At 36.0% G+C, this 16,696-nt stretch overlaps 2 protein-coding genes across 2 annotated transcripts in view; both read left to right on the plus strand.

Moving 5' to 3' along the window:
- LOC127861856 (trifunctional enzyme subunit beta, mitochondrial-like) overlaps positions 1 to 2,538 on the plus strand; it is a 38,467-nt gene extending 35,929 nt beyond the window's left edge. The window contains exons 14-15 of the mRNA XM_052400572.1: positions 326 to 490; positions 1,500 to 2,538. Of these exons, the coding sequence (XP_052256532.1) occupies positions 326 to 490; positions 1,500 to 1,541 (207 nt within the window). The 3' untranslated portion in view covers positions 1,542 to 2,538. The remainder of the gene's footprint in view (positions 1 to 325; positions 491 to 1,499) is intronic.
- Positions 2,539 to 9,987: 7,449 nt separating this feature from the next.
- On the plus strand, positions 9,988 to 11,713 carry LOC127861858 (uncharacterized). The gene is made up of 3 exons (XM_052400575.1): positions 9,988 to 10,527; positions 10,647 to 10,997; positions 11,198 to 11,713. Exons 1-3 carry the CDS (start codon positions 10,509 to 10,511, stop codon positions 11,497 to 11,499), a joined length of 672 nt encoding a protein of 223 aa, XP_052256535.1. The 5' UTR covers positions 9,988 to 10,508; the 3' UTR covers positions 11,500 to 11,713.
- The last annotated feature ends 4,983 nt before the right edge of the window (positions 11,714 to 16,696 follow it).

Raw genomic sequence — 16,696 nt, forward strand, 5'->3', positions numbered from 1 at the left:
TATGAGCCCTTTGAAAATTCTTTTATTACACAAATATTCTTCATCTTGGTGAAGGTAAAAACTAATATATATTTGAGTCGCGTTCTGAGAAAACTGGGCATAATGCATGTGCGTAAAGTGTCATCCCAGATTAGCCTGAGCAGTCCTCTTTCATGGTATTTTTCGTTTAAATGAAGTCTCTTCTTAGCAAAAATCCAATTTAGGCGGAAAGTGTCGTCCCTGATTAGCCTGTGCGGACTGCACAGGCTAATATGGGACGACACTTTACACACATGCATTATGCCCCATTTTCTCAGAATGCGACTCATATATATTTAATTTTTAGGTTGGAGCGCCAAAAATGGACAAGTTTAATCTATGGGGAGGATCTCTATCGTTGGGTCATCCGTTCGGAGCCACAGGTGTACGTCTGGTTACCACTGCAGCCAACAGGCTGATCAAAGAGAATGGGCAGTATGCGCTGGTAGCAGCCTGCGCGGCAGGTGGCATTGTAAGTAGAGAACATAGAAACGTTTAATAATTTTTTGCAGATTGCCTGCTCCAGAAGATTGTTTTTAGAGTTGCAATTATTCTTTCAATATATCTACATGTAGTAACTAGTATCCTAATGAAATTGTTGGCACAACCCAGGCCATTTGATTTTACTTACTTTATGTAGTTAAAAGAGTACTTATTATATGTCTTAGCTTTAGAATGGCAATGTGAGTTAAATTTAAATATTTTACAAAATGACACTTCCAATCAAATCAAGCCATGCTTGAATTTTCGCTACTCTTTATTGAATGGCAAGGATTTATTCTGAGGGAGATTTCAAATGTCAAGATTTATTATGTGTGGTTTTTAAGGCAAAAATACATTTTTGGGTGGAGGCGGGTTCTTTTAATAGTTCATTCACATTCCTTTTATCAACCAGTTATTTACATGATAACAAATACTTCTGACTTGTAATATTCAGTCATTATCCTGTTTATACTGATAGTGCCAATGATCACTGTAATTTGAGCCAAGTCATGTCAAAATGGGTCTCATGCCATGTAGCTCCAAACCAGCGTGCGCATAAGCGCAGTCTGGTCAGGAGCTACGCTGTCCATTTATGATACCACTGAACCCTGTGTGACTTACCCGGTAACTCTTTCAGTGCTGGAACCGAATTTTGAAGGCCTTTGTAAACAGTTTGGATCCAGATGAGACGCCACAGAACGTGGCGTCTCATCAGGATCCAAACTGTTTGCTATTCTGATAGTATTCTTTGGAAAAAAAAATCGAAGAAAATGCTTATTTTAGAAATTCAGCAGACGACATTTTAGCAGACGACAAATTTCCCAGCATGCAAAGGGTTAAAAGCTATCAGAGTAGCTCCTGACCAAGCTTCATGAATGTCCTGTCTGCTCTGGCAGCATATGCCTTTAGACCCATTTTCGCATAAGACTGCTGACTTATTGTATGAATTGTTGATTCCATGCTTTCACTGTGTAATGCGTTTTCTGTGTTGATTTCAGGGTCATGGCATGATAGTGGAACGTTACCCATCATCAAAGTGACCTGCAGGACCGCCCATGGCAATGCAATGACTGTGATGTTCATGTACAATGCTAATGTAGTGGGACAGAACAACATGAGAATATGTGTGATATGTTAAAGTTACAAATCATTCTTGTATTGAAAACAGAAATAAGTTATTTATGAATTGTTAAGAACAAATGGCAAGTTAAATTTGTTGACAGTATGATTGAAATTCTAACAGTTTTTTTTAATAGTAGTGGTTCATAAAAAAAATTCTCAGATTTAATAACAATCAGTCAGTATTTTTTTATATTTTATTGTTCTTTGGTCATTGCAAACATGATTTGTTCATTAGCCTCATTCATGTTTTAATTACATGGATTATTCAGTGGTTTGCACATTTCCATTTGCACGATTTTCATATGTACATGAACTGATACTTGAGAATGAAATTACATTATTACAATGCTTGTGCAGGGATACTAACTGCAATATAGAGTAAATAAGGATGGTACACAATTTATTTTTTATTGATCTGTGAAGTACTTAGTGTTATTTGCACAGTTTTTATAAGTTTCTGGTGATAGGAAATACTAAGTGCATAAAAACATCCCGTTAAAAAACTGGATGCTGGTTTGAATTGTATATTAACTATCAAATGAAAGACAGACATTTACCACTACTCATTATGCCACATATGGAACATAATCCCAATACCTCTGTTTGTATTTGTATGAGTATCCTTAATTGTTTATTATATTAAATATTAGATTATTAATATACCAGATGATGTATTTGGCAAATAACTGCAAGGTTCAGGAAAGCATTTCTATTTGAGAATTTTGTGTCATCAATATGTGAAAAATGATGTTTGTGGCGGTGGTTTGTACATTATAACTTATTTGTTCTATATATATAATATGAACATTTATAATGCTCTATGTTCATTGTGTTTTCCCAAACTTTTTTCATATTCATTTAAGTTGTAAATATGTGTATTGGACAATGAAATGCACAATAAAAACATGACCAATATTTAATTTTTCTTTTTTGTTTTTGCCTTTGTGATTTCATGTATTTGATATTGAGCACAGTACTTGTCCATCTCAATGTACTTGTACACATTTTTCTAGACTTGACACCTTTCAAACATTAACAGCCTAACTTTGACCTTGACCTTAAGCTGGTTGATCGTAAATAAAATTTGGCTGCATTAAACTTGCAGAGATGGAGAACAGGCTAACATATAAGAAATATTACAGGCAGTGATAAGTAATTTTGTATGAGTTATTCCCAGTTTTGTACACCCTGGAATATACACATGTTAAAATGCACCAAATGAATATCGAGTATTTTAGCTTGGAATATATGCAATGAATAGTTATAATTATGTTGGTTATGTGTGCATACCAAATATTGCAGGAAAACTACTTAAGACTTTGTGTTTACCATGTTAGAAATATTACACATGATAGAAAGGTTACCATCGTTTTTGTTATGAGGTGCATCATGTTAAGTGTATAAATCATTTACTAATGGCTTGGCAAATGCCACCGACATTTTCAAAGATTTACATTAATTATGAGCATCAAGACTGGTAACCTGGGTCCGATATCACCAACCTATTGTAAGACTTACAAATAATGAATATATATATAAAATATCTGTAGTATTGAAATATGCTATTAGAAAAGGCAAATGCAAGTTTTTATTCAAACTAAAGCAATTCTTTGATATTGTAATTTAAAGAATATTCTAAGTCTTAGGTCTAAGAATTGTTTGGTGAATGCCAAGGTTGCAACTCATTTAAGACCTTCGTATTTTTATGTCCCCCACAATATTCTGTCTGTTGGTTTGTTTGTTGGTTTGCGTCAAACTTTAACATTAGCCATAACTTTTGCAATATTGAAGATAGCAACTTCATATTTGGCATGCATGTGTATCTCATGGAGCTGCACATTTTTAGTGGTGAAAGGTCAAAGTCATCCTTCAAGTCAAATATATGGGCCAAAATCACCCATTTAATGTACACTTTTGCAATATTGAAGATAGCAACTTGATATTTGGCATGCATGTGTATCTCATGGAGCTGCACATTTTGAGCAGTGAAACGTCAAGGTCATCCTTCAAGGTCAAATATATGGGGACAGTGTTTCACAAACACATCCCTTGTTTTTAAAATTAAAATACAAGAACGTTGATTTGTTAAGGAAAAACTTAGTGCTGACACAACACCCCAAGTAGAAGTCCAAATGTGTCCAAATGTGTCCTGGAGGCCTTACTGCCTGAAATATCTGGTATAAATTCAAGACTGGACCTTTTTCTTTCTATCACCTATTCACTGCAAACAAAGAAAACACTTCTAAGATAGGCTTTTATTGAAACAATACAGCATTAATCATTGACACATAATTACAGCTGGTTTAAATAGGCATTCAAAACAGCAAAACAAGGCCACACAAATATAGAAATAGCTAAAACAATACACAATGGTTATTCTCTGAAAATGTTAAATAGTTTTCATACTTTACCAACAAAACAAATAATAACAATAATTTACATCATTCAACATTTTATTAATAAATTTGTATCAAAATAATTTTTAACCTTATTTTAGTTAAAAAAGGTTTTTATTTATATGCACACAATTTTACCATTGGTAACTTACACAAATAATGAATACTAGTTAACAATTCACTTGTATAAACAAATGTAGAGATCACATTATATTGAAATAAAACGAAATATAGGAACTCGTTTAAATATTACATGTTAAGAAATCAAAATATACTTAGTTACAATACATAATTATTGTCTGTATTCATTTAATCATATGTAAAACAAGGGCTGTTTGTAAAACATGCATGCCCCCCCTTTGGGCTGTCAGTTGTAGTGGCAGCCATTGTGTGAATACGTTTTTTGTCACTGTGACCTTGACCTTTGACCTAATGTAAGTTATCATCCAGAATCCATTGTACTATTTCGAGTCACTGTGACCTTGACCTTTGACCTAGTGACCTGAAAATCAATAGGGGTCATCTGCCAGTCATGATAAAGGGGGGAGTGAGAGGGGGGTATAATGTGGGGTGTGGTAATTTATAAGATGTTTAAAAAAAAATGGGGGTGGGGGGTTAAAGGGGGTAATAATGTGGGGTGTGGAAATTTATTAGATGTTTAAATTTTTTAATTTTTTTTTTGGGGGGGGGGGGTGGGGGGGGGGTGGGGTAGGGGGGGGGGGGGTGAGAGGGGGGTATAATGTGGGGTGTGGTAATTTATAAGATGTTTAAAAAAAAAATTCAGGGGGTGTGGGGGGGGGTTGGGGGGTGGGGGGTGAGAGGGGTAATAATGTGGGGTGGGGTAATTATTAGATGTTTGAAAAACAAAATTTTTGGGTGGTGGGTGGGGGGGGGTAGGGGGGTGGGGGGGGGGGTGAGAGGGGGTAATAATGTGGGGTGGGGTAATTTATTAGATGTTAAAAAAAAAAATTGGGGGGGGGGGTTGGGAGGGTAGGGGGGAGTGAGAGGGGGTATAATGTGGGGGTGTGGTAATTTATTAGATGTTTAAACAAAAAATTGTTTTTTTTGGGGGGGGATGGGGAGGGTGGGGAGAGTAGGGGGGGGTGGGGCGGTAGGGGGTAGGGGTGGGTGGGGGTGAGAGGGGGGTATAATGTGGGGTGTGGTAATTTATACGATGTTTAAAAAAAAAAATAGGGGGGTGGGGGGTAGGGGGGTGAGAGGGGGTAATAATGTGGGGTGGGGTAATTTATTAGATGTTTAAAAAAAAATATTTTTTTTTTGGGGGGGGGGGGGTGGGGGGAGTAGGGGGGGGGAGGTAGGGGGGGGGGTGAGAGGGGGGGTATAATGTGGGGTTGAAAAAAAAATTTTTTTTGGTGGGGGGGTTGGGGGGGGTAGGGGGGTGAGAGGGGGGTAATAATGTGGGGTGGGGTAATTTATTAGATGTTTAAAAAAATAAAAAAAATTTGGGAGGGGGGGGGGGTAGGGGGGGTGGGGATGAGAGGGGTATTAATGTGGGGTGGGGTATTTTATTAGATGTTTTTAAAAAAAAATTGGGGGGGGGTTGGGGGGGGTAAGGGGAGTGAGAGGGGGGTATAATGTGGGGTGTGGTTATTAATTAGATGTTTAAAAAAGGGGGGTGGGGGGGTAGGGGGGAGTGAGAGGGGGGTATAATGTGGGGTGGGGTTATTTATTAGATGTTTAAAAAAAATGGGGGGGGGGTAGGGGGGTGGGGGTGAGAGGGGGGTTTAATGTGGGGTGTGGTAATTTATTAGATGATGTTTAAAAAAAAAATTGGGGGGGGGGGGATATCCTCTATTCATTAAACATGAAATTTTAACTTATTGCATTTGTTTCCCCTGTTTAAGAAAGATATATTAGTGTATTACCTCCCCTGTCCTGCTTATATTTATATTAATCAACAAAATTAAACATTAACACACTATTTAATATACAAAATATACAAAACAAATCATATTCTGATAATATTTTTACTGATCCACTTTATTTTACTCAAAGGATGATGTTTCATTGGACTGATAATTATAGATTTAGGATTACAGACCAGTTGCTTCAGTTATATTGTTCAGAGTTCGCCCTGTTGGCCGCGTATGCATTCTTGAGTTATCATCCAAAAACCATTTTACTATTTCGGGTCACCGTGACCTTGACCTTTGAATCAATAGGGGTCATCTGCGAGTCATGATCAATGTACCTATGAAGTTTCATGATCCTAGGCCCAAGCGTTCTTGAGTTATCATCTGACAACCACCTGGTGGACGGACCGACAGACCGACCGACAGACCGACATGAGCAAGGCAATATACCCCCTCTTCTTCGAAGGGGGGCATAATAAAAACATTTTATTAATATAACATTAACCAATACAACAATATGAAACTGTAATTGTCATAAAAACAACAAAGAAATTCATGTCAGCAAATAAATAGAAGTTGAAAACAATATCATGTTTTTACAGCATTGAATACAACACATGTATATGAGCAGAAAATACTATGAAGCACCCATGTGACAACATCAATGCTTGAAATGGAGGTTATAATACAAAAATACTGGAAATGATCAAAAGAAAATCTGGGCAAGATTGACAGAAAGTTGACACAAGTGTAAAACATTAAGGACACTAAAAGAGATGAAAGTGACTTTTACCCTAAAACCATCCATACCAGAGTTGAATAAAAGGATATAAAATAGATGGAAACAATACAAAAATTACAATACCAAATGTCCAAGTAGTATTTAGAATTTCATAAAAGACATGCATTGTGTAACAAAGATAAAGACAAATAACTAAATTACACTTGATGTTAAGCCTTGCTTAAGATGCTTCATACATATTGGTCCAATCACTTCAACATATTGTTTTTTTACAACATTTAGGAAAAGGGTCACTAACAACTGTTTTTTACAACATTTATGAAAAGGGTCACTAACAACTGTTTTTTACAACATTTATGAAAAGGGTCACTAACAACTGTTTTTTACAACATTTATGAAAAGGGTCACTATAAAAACTTTATTGTTGTCAAGTAGAAGTTCCCCTGTGCTAGTTGTAGACTCTTGCACGAACAAATTAAACCAACACAATTGATATTGAACAATTTAGTAAAAGATCTGATTTTCATGGGCAGTTAAGTAGAAGTTCCCCTGTGCTAGTTTTAGACTCTTGCACGAACAAATTAAACCAAAACAATTGATATTGAACAATTTAGTAAAAGATCTGATTTTCATGGGCAGTTAAAAGTAGAAGTTCCCCTGTGCTAGTTTTAGACTCTAGCACGAACAAATTAAACCAAAACAATTGATATTGAACAATTTAGTAAAAGATCTGATTTTCATGGGCAGTTAACATTGACAGATGCCTTGGTGTTCTATTTAACAATGAATCCCTGTCTCAAAGAAATACTCAGCAATAAAACAATATTCTAAACATAACATTTTAATGTAAAGGTCTGCACACAGGAAACCTTTCACAGATATGGGGCTCATAACAGATTTTGTGGAGCTTTCTTTCAAATAAAGTTGGCATTAAATATATCATTGGTGAGAAACAGATACGTTTTACTTGTACATCTTATAGTGGAAAATTGATTAACCAGTTATTGACGTAGATTTTTTTAAAACTTCCTATTGGCCACTTAAACTCAATGAGTCATTGTTCGCTCAGGTACTTCTTAAAAGTATCCAAGGTATTCTTAAGTACCTCAAGTACAAACCCGCTGTACGGAAAACATCCCCCTAAAATACCCTGGAGTACTAACCTGTACCCCACCATAATTATTTCGGCTGTTTTTTTTATATTATGTATATTTATTTCAACATTCCGTAAAACGGCCTCTCTATTATCAAAATTCATACAAAAAAGCATTTGAGGCAGGTTTATTTCAAAGAGAATTTTGCTTTGTAATGGTAACAAAACCAGAAGTCGTAATTTGGACCCCGCCATTTTCAACTTCTGTTTATCGGTTGTCAAGCCTTACTGTCATTTTCCCAACAATATATTGTAATGGGTAAATAAGTGGAGTGTGAAAGACTCTAGGCTTACATCGGATCTATTGCTGCTTTTGACAAAGGACGCGATATGGCCAAAGGAGTGGTTTAGATGACTGCTGCTAAATACTTTCTTGACAAGTTCAGAATGGTGTAAGGTTATATCTTAACAGTATACCGGTATTTGATACGAGCATGTACAATACCAGAGGGTGTGTGGGATTGACCTGCTCAGTATTCCCCAAAATAGTTTGATTTTCTTTTGTACAGGAAATAATATCTTCTCTGAAGGTTGGTCAACTCCACCCTCCCCCTGTCCCTGCAATAATTAAATGGCGGCACAGAAAAGGAATGTGATGAAAACTACAGAGGTATTTTTAGTCCCATAAAGAATTGATATTCTCCTTCACAATTGCCTCAATGGAGCAATGTGCTGGCAATTAAAATTGCTGATTTGATTGAAGACTCTATGTAACCTCATATTTTAACTAATTATTTTTTTATATTATTCATCTATTCAAAATTATTTAATAGACAGACAAAATGTTTAATGAAATGCTTATTTATAACATTCCTATGCAATTTAATCTGGACTAAAGCCTTAGCTAAACAGAATATTTCAAAATACCTTTTTTTCCATGATAGTTTAAAGTTATTGTCAAAAAGAATGTGTTCATTCCAGATGAAGGAACAACTCCAAGATGTCAATGTGCAGGGTCAAAAGCCAGAATACTGGCTCTCCAAGTTGTCCGGCTCTATTGGTTGTTGTCGGCCAGGCACTGCTTAATAGTAAAGTATTTGGAACTGCATGTCAGCCTAACAAACGACAGTTGGAGAACTACATATACCAGCAACAAAAGAAGGTGTACAAGGCTGTTAATTATTGGTGCACTAACCTTGACTCAGACAATTATGTTGACTTGTTTAAGAATGTTAAGAAACTAATGTAACTTTTCTTGACCAGTATCTTTCCATGTTTGTTTGGCAACATGAGAACAATTGTTTATATTCTGGTTTGCAAAAAGATCAACATCTGTCTACAAATACATGGCACTCTTAGATAGTTGCTGTTATTCTGATCATTATTTGAGGTTGATAGCAGCAGAAAGACATTATAAACAGAAATTAACAGTAGATGGACATGTTATCAAAAACCCATACACAACTGACAAAATCACTAGAACACATGCAGGTGTCAGAACAAACGCTAGAATCTTCAGTTAATCATTATTTTTATGAAGCCTTCGGCTTTCGCATGTATAATCTAGCATATTGTCCTGGCAATTATGAAGTGACAATCACGCTTTAAAGATTTGATAAATATATTTAAACCCGGTTTATCCGATTAAAAAACAATTGAAATCTAACTCATGCACAGCCGTTATCAACTTTCTGATGTGAACCTCGTACCAAATCATATTTTGTTCTGGGGTCAACTAGGACAGTATGATATGAAAAGTTGAAACTATCTCGAAAATACACTTAGAGTGAATTTTTTTGTCGAGAGCTTACCTAGGACGCTGTCCGGGTTTATAAGTTGTTAATTTCGGGTTATGGATGTTTCGGTAAATGACCAGTTCGGTAAATTGATTTATAGAGTAAAAGTCGTGGATGTTTCGGTAAATTGATTTTATATAGGAGGTATACCTACAACGAGGTGTTAATGACACCTATTATCGGCTTACAATAACATTAGGGGCATTTATTTGCAAACTGTGGATTAATTTTGATGTACATTAATTGAGTTGTTTGGTACTAATTAAATTATCTGTTTAAATGTACGATGTTTGCAAAGTGTTATTATTAATTATCCAGGCTTGCAACCTATTAAATTTCTAATCGATGGAGGTAAATTATATATTAAGGTCATGATCGTTTTGTATTTTATATATGTTTTTAAACATTTAGTTGATAAATACCTTAATTAAAGCAGTTAAAAAAATATAATAATGTGGCTCTTACAAGAGGTGGCCTCCACGTGGCAAGAGCTGGGCAACATATTCATTATGTTGGCAAACTACCTCATGTTTATGTAATGGTTAATTTTCGGTGGTTTAAAATAATAAGATCAAATATGTTTGTTTCGTATGTAAATAAATTTCTCGCTTTTTTTTTCCTACAAACAGTTCTGCACATAAGGTATTATTCTTAAAATAATCTAGATATTTATGTTTAGATCGTGAACATGCTTTAACACTGGTGGCCGAGTTTTTACATACACGACCAGTAACTTTCAAACTGTGAAATAAACAAACGTTTTCCTTCTTTAATCATGTTTACCAAAAAATACTGGTGGTGACATCAAAGGATGTTTATTTGTGGTAAAAATAACATTATTATGTAATTAGGTAATTATAAAAAAATTTAATGTAGTAATGTTTGTTAATAATATAAATTAAACTAAATAATATTTACGTTCTTATTTTTCAGGTTTTCAGGAGTCTACGTCGCAGACTGGGGGATCTCTCTGTAGAGTGGATTATGTTAGACTTTGAAGCTGGTAAGTCATAAAAAGGTTATGAAAACGACTAAATTGATTTGAGTAATTTACTTTTGTAGCAATAACATAAATAATACATGTTTGATTACTATTAATTTCTATGTATTTTCTATTTTCAGCAACTTGGCAGGCGATAAGAGAGGTTTTTCCTGATGCCGTGATACGGGGATGCGTCTTCCACTTTACACAGCGGATATACAGGAAGATCACCACAGAGGGACTGAGTACCGCGTATCAGCAACATGGTGACAAGTTCGAGTTCTTCAGGAAAATTATGTCCCTTCCTTATCTACCAGTTGAACAGATTGAACCGGCATTCAACAGGCTGATGGAGGTAGCTGAAGGAGTCGGGGGTCCCGTACTGCGGGTATGCGAGTACATTTCCCGTACATGGATCCACGGCAGTGTATGGCGACCCCTCAATTGGTGCGTGTTTAGAGAGGAGGTGCGAACGAACAACGACTTGGAAGGTAACTATAATACAATTAGCATTATTAATTTATAAGTATGAAACAATTCACATTGTATATTTTTCGTATATTAATCTTATACTTTCATATCATACTATAACGGTAATAAGCATTTGTTTCATAATAATGTTATAAAAAACTGATAAAAAAATGACATAATCTTGTTATTAAGTACAAACATGTTTTTATTATAATTACAGGATGGCATAGACGCATCAACGCACGAGCGTGTTCAGCCAACCTCGGGCTTTACAAGTTGGCCAACCTTCTCAGAGAGGAATCTGAGACTGTTGATCTTCATATACGGCTGGTGAGCCAGCACCTTCTCACGAAGATCAGGCGGAAGAAGTATGTTACGATACACGGCAGACTGCATCAAGCATGGGATGACTACGAAGAAGAGAAGCTGACAACAACTGAACTTCTGAGGATCATCAGCCACATCAATGCCCTCGGACCATCCACAGCGGTCCACCACATGCTCGACGACGACGAGGCTTGAAAGATGAACGACTGATATGGTTGAAATGTAACATTAAATTGAACAGTGTCGTACATGTATCTAATTTGTATTAGAAAATCTGAATGATAAAAATGTGTGATAAAAATGTAAAAATATTGTAGTGCGTCAAAAATGTATCTAATTAATATGTGCTTACTCCCTCATTTTTTTTAAATGACATGAAATATTCAAATATATATATATAGTATCCAAGGTTTAGTTGTTGCTTATTTATATTACACAGTGTATTCATTCGGCTGGCGTTGTGTTATATGTCAAATTTATCAGTTTTCAAGTATGTGTATCTCTTCGCTTAACTCAACGTTCAATGACACGCGCACTTAACATAATTATAAAACATAACGCGTATCATTATATTACTTTTTATTAATTACGTACACGTTTTAAATTTTATATATTGTTTTTTTGTGTGTTTTTCGCAACCCGAAAGAAATAATAAAACATATAAATAAATATAAAATTCAACATGAAACCTTTATTCTTTAATCATAAAAAACTTTTTAAAATAGCATTAAACGTAATTGCAGAGCTTACATTTATTCCGCCATAAATCATTATTTCTTATTTTTACTATTATGTTATAATTTTGTTAATTAAATAAAAGCACCAATTTAAAAACCAAACAACAGTATTGCGTTATTTAAATCGTAAAATTAACTAAATTCTTTACCTTAGGCATGGCATTAATTACTCAACTCAAAAGTAATCCACAGTTTGCAAATAAATGCCCCCAATGTTATTGTAAGCCGATAATAGGTGTCATTAACACCTCGTTGTAGGTATACCTCCTATATAAAATCAATTTACCGAAACATCCACGACTTTTACTCTATAAATCAATTTACCGAACTGGTCATTTACCGAAACATCCAGCACCCTTAATTTCTTTTGGCACAAATTAAGCACCGTAAATTTTACGGAATATGAGCTCTAAAAAGGAGGACGATGTCCCACTCAGAGTTTTTGGGTTTTGAAAACGATATTGTCGACTCACCATATGTGGCGAAAATAATTTAAGTTGGAACAATTTCGCCAATCAAAAAGTCTAAAGGAAAAAGCCCAGTGAAGGGCAGGAAAACAGTCAAATCCACTGTTGTGCCAAAAAATCTAATGCAAATAATGCCAATATTTAAAGAGTGAACATAGAAAATCTCAGTTCAAATGAGATAAGATTGCTAAGAGAAAAACTGTGTTTACAAGAGGAATATGATGACAATAGGTCACATTTAAACTTACAAAATCTCAATTCAAATGAGATAAGATTACTAAGAGAAAAATTTGGGTGTACAAAGAGACATATGATGACAAAGATTATGACTATTTTACACCTTCTTGTTCAAGATCAAATAAGGAAAATCGTCCAAATTTGTGTATTGATCTTGATAATGATTCCCATGATCATGACCGTAGAAACATGGCCATGACATACCATATGAGCTTTTTTGAAGTGATTCAGGAGGACTGGGCCCCTCCAAAGTCTTAAAATATTGGAAAAGGAAAACCAGTTGCTCCTTCATTGGCTAAACTGATAAATCAAGCATGTACAACAGCTTGTGATACAGATTCCATAGTTTTTAAGTATAAAATTCCTGAAAATGTAGATATGTGTGGACCTCCTAGGCCCCTACAATAAATTCAGAAATGTGGAAATTTCTAGACAAGTGCACACATTCTAATGACAAAGCTGTTCAAGATATTCACACCAGAGCTCCAGATAAGAGGCGTATCTGCATATTTACGCATTGAAAAAATAAAAAAACGCATTAAAAACCGTCCCAGTACGTAACTAAACGCAATACAGATCTTCGTACGTATTTTAAATTTTAAATCGATTAAAAAGCGTTACCGGTTTAACCAATACTCCAGTTAAGTTTTTAGTGTAAGTTAGGCTGCACACCACACTTTTTAGCCACCAATGCGAATTGGCCCCGGGTCAAATTTCTCAAGAAAGAGAACATTGCTCAAGTAAGCACCATTTTGAGTGTCTAAATAATAATGAATGTCAGGTTTGAGTTGTGGTGATTTTTCTTGGATGTTTGTAAGTTACCAAAACATTGGTATTGTAACTATAGCTGCATACAGGCAATCTCCATGCAGAGTTGTCGTTCCTTGCTCTCACATACAGCTATGCTGGTTCCCGTCAAATCACTGCGCGGAGGTTGGCATACAGGAAGTAGAATTAATGCAATTCGAAAGCAGGTGTAATGCTGTCTCCGGTCAGTATTTCTGTTGGAAATTAGAAAGGGCATACGGACATTGCACTATTACAAAAAATCTAATCTTTTGACCCCCAATTTTCTCCATTGCTGTTTAGTACTTGGTAAGTAACCAATGTAAAAACATGGTTTCCAGGCACCTTGCTTCTGCAGGAAAGTGGCAGTTTGTTGTTGCAACTGGCTTAAAAGGCTCTGAAACACACACAGAATTCTGATGTTTTGATTTGAAATAATCAATACTAAAACATTTTGCCCAAACTCATTTGATTTGAATGTTACTGATTTTTAAGAAGGCACAGCCTCAACCATTCTGGAAATGTGCTTGGTTTATTTTTAGATTTGCGAGGTGGCCAGTTTTCAGACATTGGTTTGCTCCTGCTTGTGTACGAGATTGGCCGAGACTAAAAAAACTGTAGTGTGCCACCTTAACCTTTGAATTAAAAGTAAGTCAATCAAAAAAGCTTGTAATAAAAATTGCGGCCCGTCATGTTTGTGGATAAAAAAAGGGGCGTTTTGAGCGACCAGCGGCTCCAGCGGGAATATTTTAAAAGAAAGTATTTTCATATCGTCATTTTAAATTCATTCTGTTTGCATTTAATAATATAAATTAAAAAAATATTTCTAGATTAAAAACGCATTTGACTTTGTCAGTTTTCTATGGGAATGGAAAATACCCCTAAATATTCCTAAATACCCTTTATGGCTGAAACAAAGGAGTAAAATACGCTTTAACAATAATATCAGGGTGTGAAATACCCTTAAGACTAAATCCTTATCTGGAGCTCTGATTCAGACATTGTTAGCATCAGCTATGATGCCCATTGTAGATTTAGCCAAAACTGTGGGAAATGATGCAGGTAATACAAAAGAAACTAAAGTTTTAGTGTCTGATGCCTTAACTTTGATTGGACAAGTTCAATTTAATTTGTCTGTGCAAAGGCTTTACTCAATAAGACTGAACATTAATCGGAAATATTTCAGATTGTGTAATTATTCAATGCCAATCACAAAAAGTTTATTCGGTGATGATTTGGCCAAAGACGTAAAGGCCTGTGATTCAATGTCTTTCATAGGCAAAAGCAGTATGGCCTGGAAGAGGGCGACCAATGTGGAGAGGTCAAGGTCGTTATGTTCCTTACCCGCAACTAACTCAAAGATTTGGACCACAAATGGCAACAAGGCCCTTTCGAGGCAGGCCCTGTGTTCGAAGAGCGTCCAGAGGGAGCTTTGAAGTCACTAATGACAAATAAATAATTAATAGGTAAGGTGAAGCATTTTGTACCTTGTTGGAAACAATTAACCAATGACCAATGGTTGTTAAATGCAATACACCTTACCGCAAAAGCCAAACCGAGCAGCTTGACAACAAGAAGACCAAGAGTAACACGCTGTACGAACTCCTAAAGGATGACATACCAAGCTCTTGCTTTGTTCAACTTATGGAGGAAAAGAGGTACAACCCGCGCCGCTGAACTTTCCACCTTCTGTCGTAGAAGTTGCTGACAAATAAAAGGGATGTGATAGAGACTCAATTGAAGATAAACTGTTGAGAGGCATTCAGGTCAGTGCTGAGAAATGTACTGACTTGAAGAATGCAACAGTGAACCAGGCATCAAATACTACTTGAGTGGATCAGAGGAAAGGAAGAATAACAGCAAGCTGGTTTCACTGTAGAGTCAGTCGTGTAAAGACACTAAGGGAGAAGGATAATTCTGCTGATCCATCTGCCCTAGGTGAAATGCTTTTGGGGAGAACAAAAAACTTCAAATTGTCAGCCATGAAACACGGCATTTCATTGGAACCAGAGGCAAAACGTGCATATGCCGAGGAAATGAAAGCATCATATAAGAAGTTCAAGCAAACAGATTCTGGCCTTAGTGTGTTCAGGATAAACCCTTTCTGGCAGCAAGAGCTGACCTTGAGACCATGTGAGACTGTTGTGGTAAAGGCCTCTGTGAAATTAAGTGCCCTGAATCTATCAAAGACCAGATACCTAGTGTAGATAATGTTCCATATTTAGAACTGAAAAACGGTGAGGTGATACTAAGTAAGAAACATCCATACGGGTACTGCTGTCAAATTCAGGGGCAAATGAAAATCCTAAACAGACCATTTTGTGACTTATTTATATATAGTTGCCATGGAAATTTGACTGTCTGTGTTCCATTTGATGAGCAGTTTTGGAATGAGGCTGAAACCAGTCTAACTTGGTTCTGGATGAACCATGTTTTGCCAGCACTACTCACTGATGAAAATCAGCCACCTCAACAGGATAAAAGAGAAACACCAGTGAAGAAATCAGTGTGTAACCAGTCAACAAACTGTATTGAGAAACCAAATGTCTGCAGAGCATTGATGCCAATGGCGACAGTATCAAATATCCAGACATGTAAGCCTCCTAGTAAGCGACAGCGAAAATCTTACAGAAACAACCCGTATATTTATGTGGTGTGTGTGGCTTCGATGTTGTTGAAGTCCCACTCATCAAAGCTGAACAGCTGCAGTCTGTAAATTGTGACCGGTGTGATGTTTGGATACACTATTGGTGTGCAGGTGTAACAGACAAAACTCTTGAAAATGTTCAAAGTGCAAATAAACATTCTGTTACAAAAGGTGTAATAGATAAACTTCTGGAAAACATTGATGATGGGTCAGTGCTATATGTATGTAAACACTCTGTTGAGTAAACAGCTATGATATGTGATACGATACTATAATATAATGTGTAAATGACTAGATTGATTCCATAATAATGTCTAAAGCAGGGGATTAAGAATGCCAACAGTACTAGTTTGTAATCGAATACATTATTTCAGTTTTATATAAGAATACACCCCACTATAAAGTTCAAGCAATTGAATTAGCTCATGGTAAGAAACTCTTACTATTTTCTGTGATTTCCTGCAACTAGAGTTGTACAACACTGAACATAAGACCAAAGAACCCCCGAAAAAGCGGGC

This window comes from Dreissena polymorpha, chromosome 16 (assembly GCF_020536995.1).
Source record: "Dreissena polymorpha isolate Duluth1 chromosome 16, UMN_Dpol_1.0, whole genome shotgun sequence".
Classification (NCBI taxonomy): Eukaryota; Metazoa; Mollusca; class Bivalvia; order Myida; family Dreissenidae; genus Dreissena; species Dreissena polymorpha.

Excerpts from the sequence above, each read along its gene's own strand:
- LOC127861858 (XM_052400575.1), top strand. Across the intron at positions 10,998-11,197 it reads AACGAACAACGACTTGGAAG|GATGGCATAGACGCATCAAC; the intron begins GTAACTATAATA and ends TTATAATTACAG.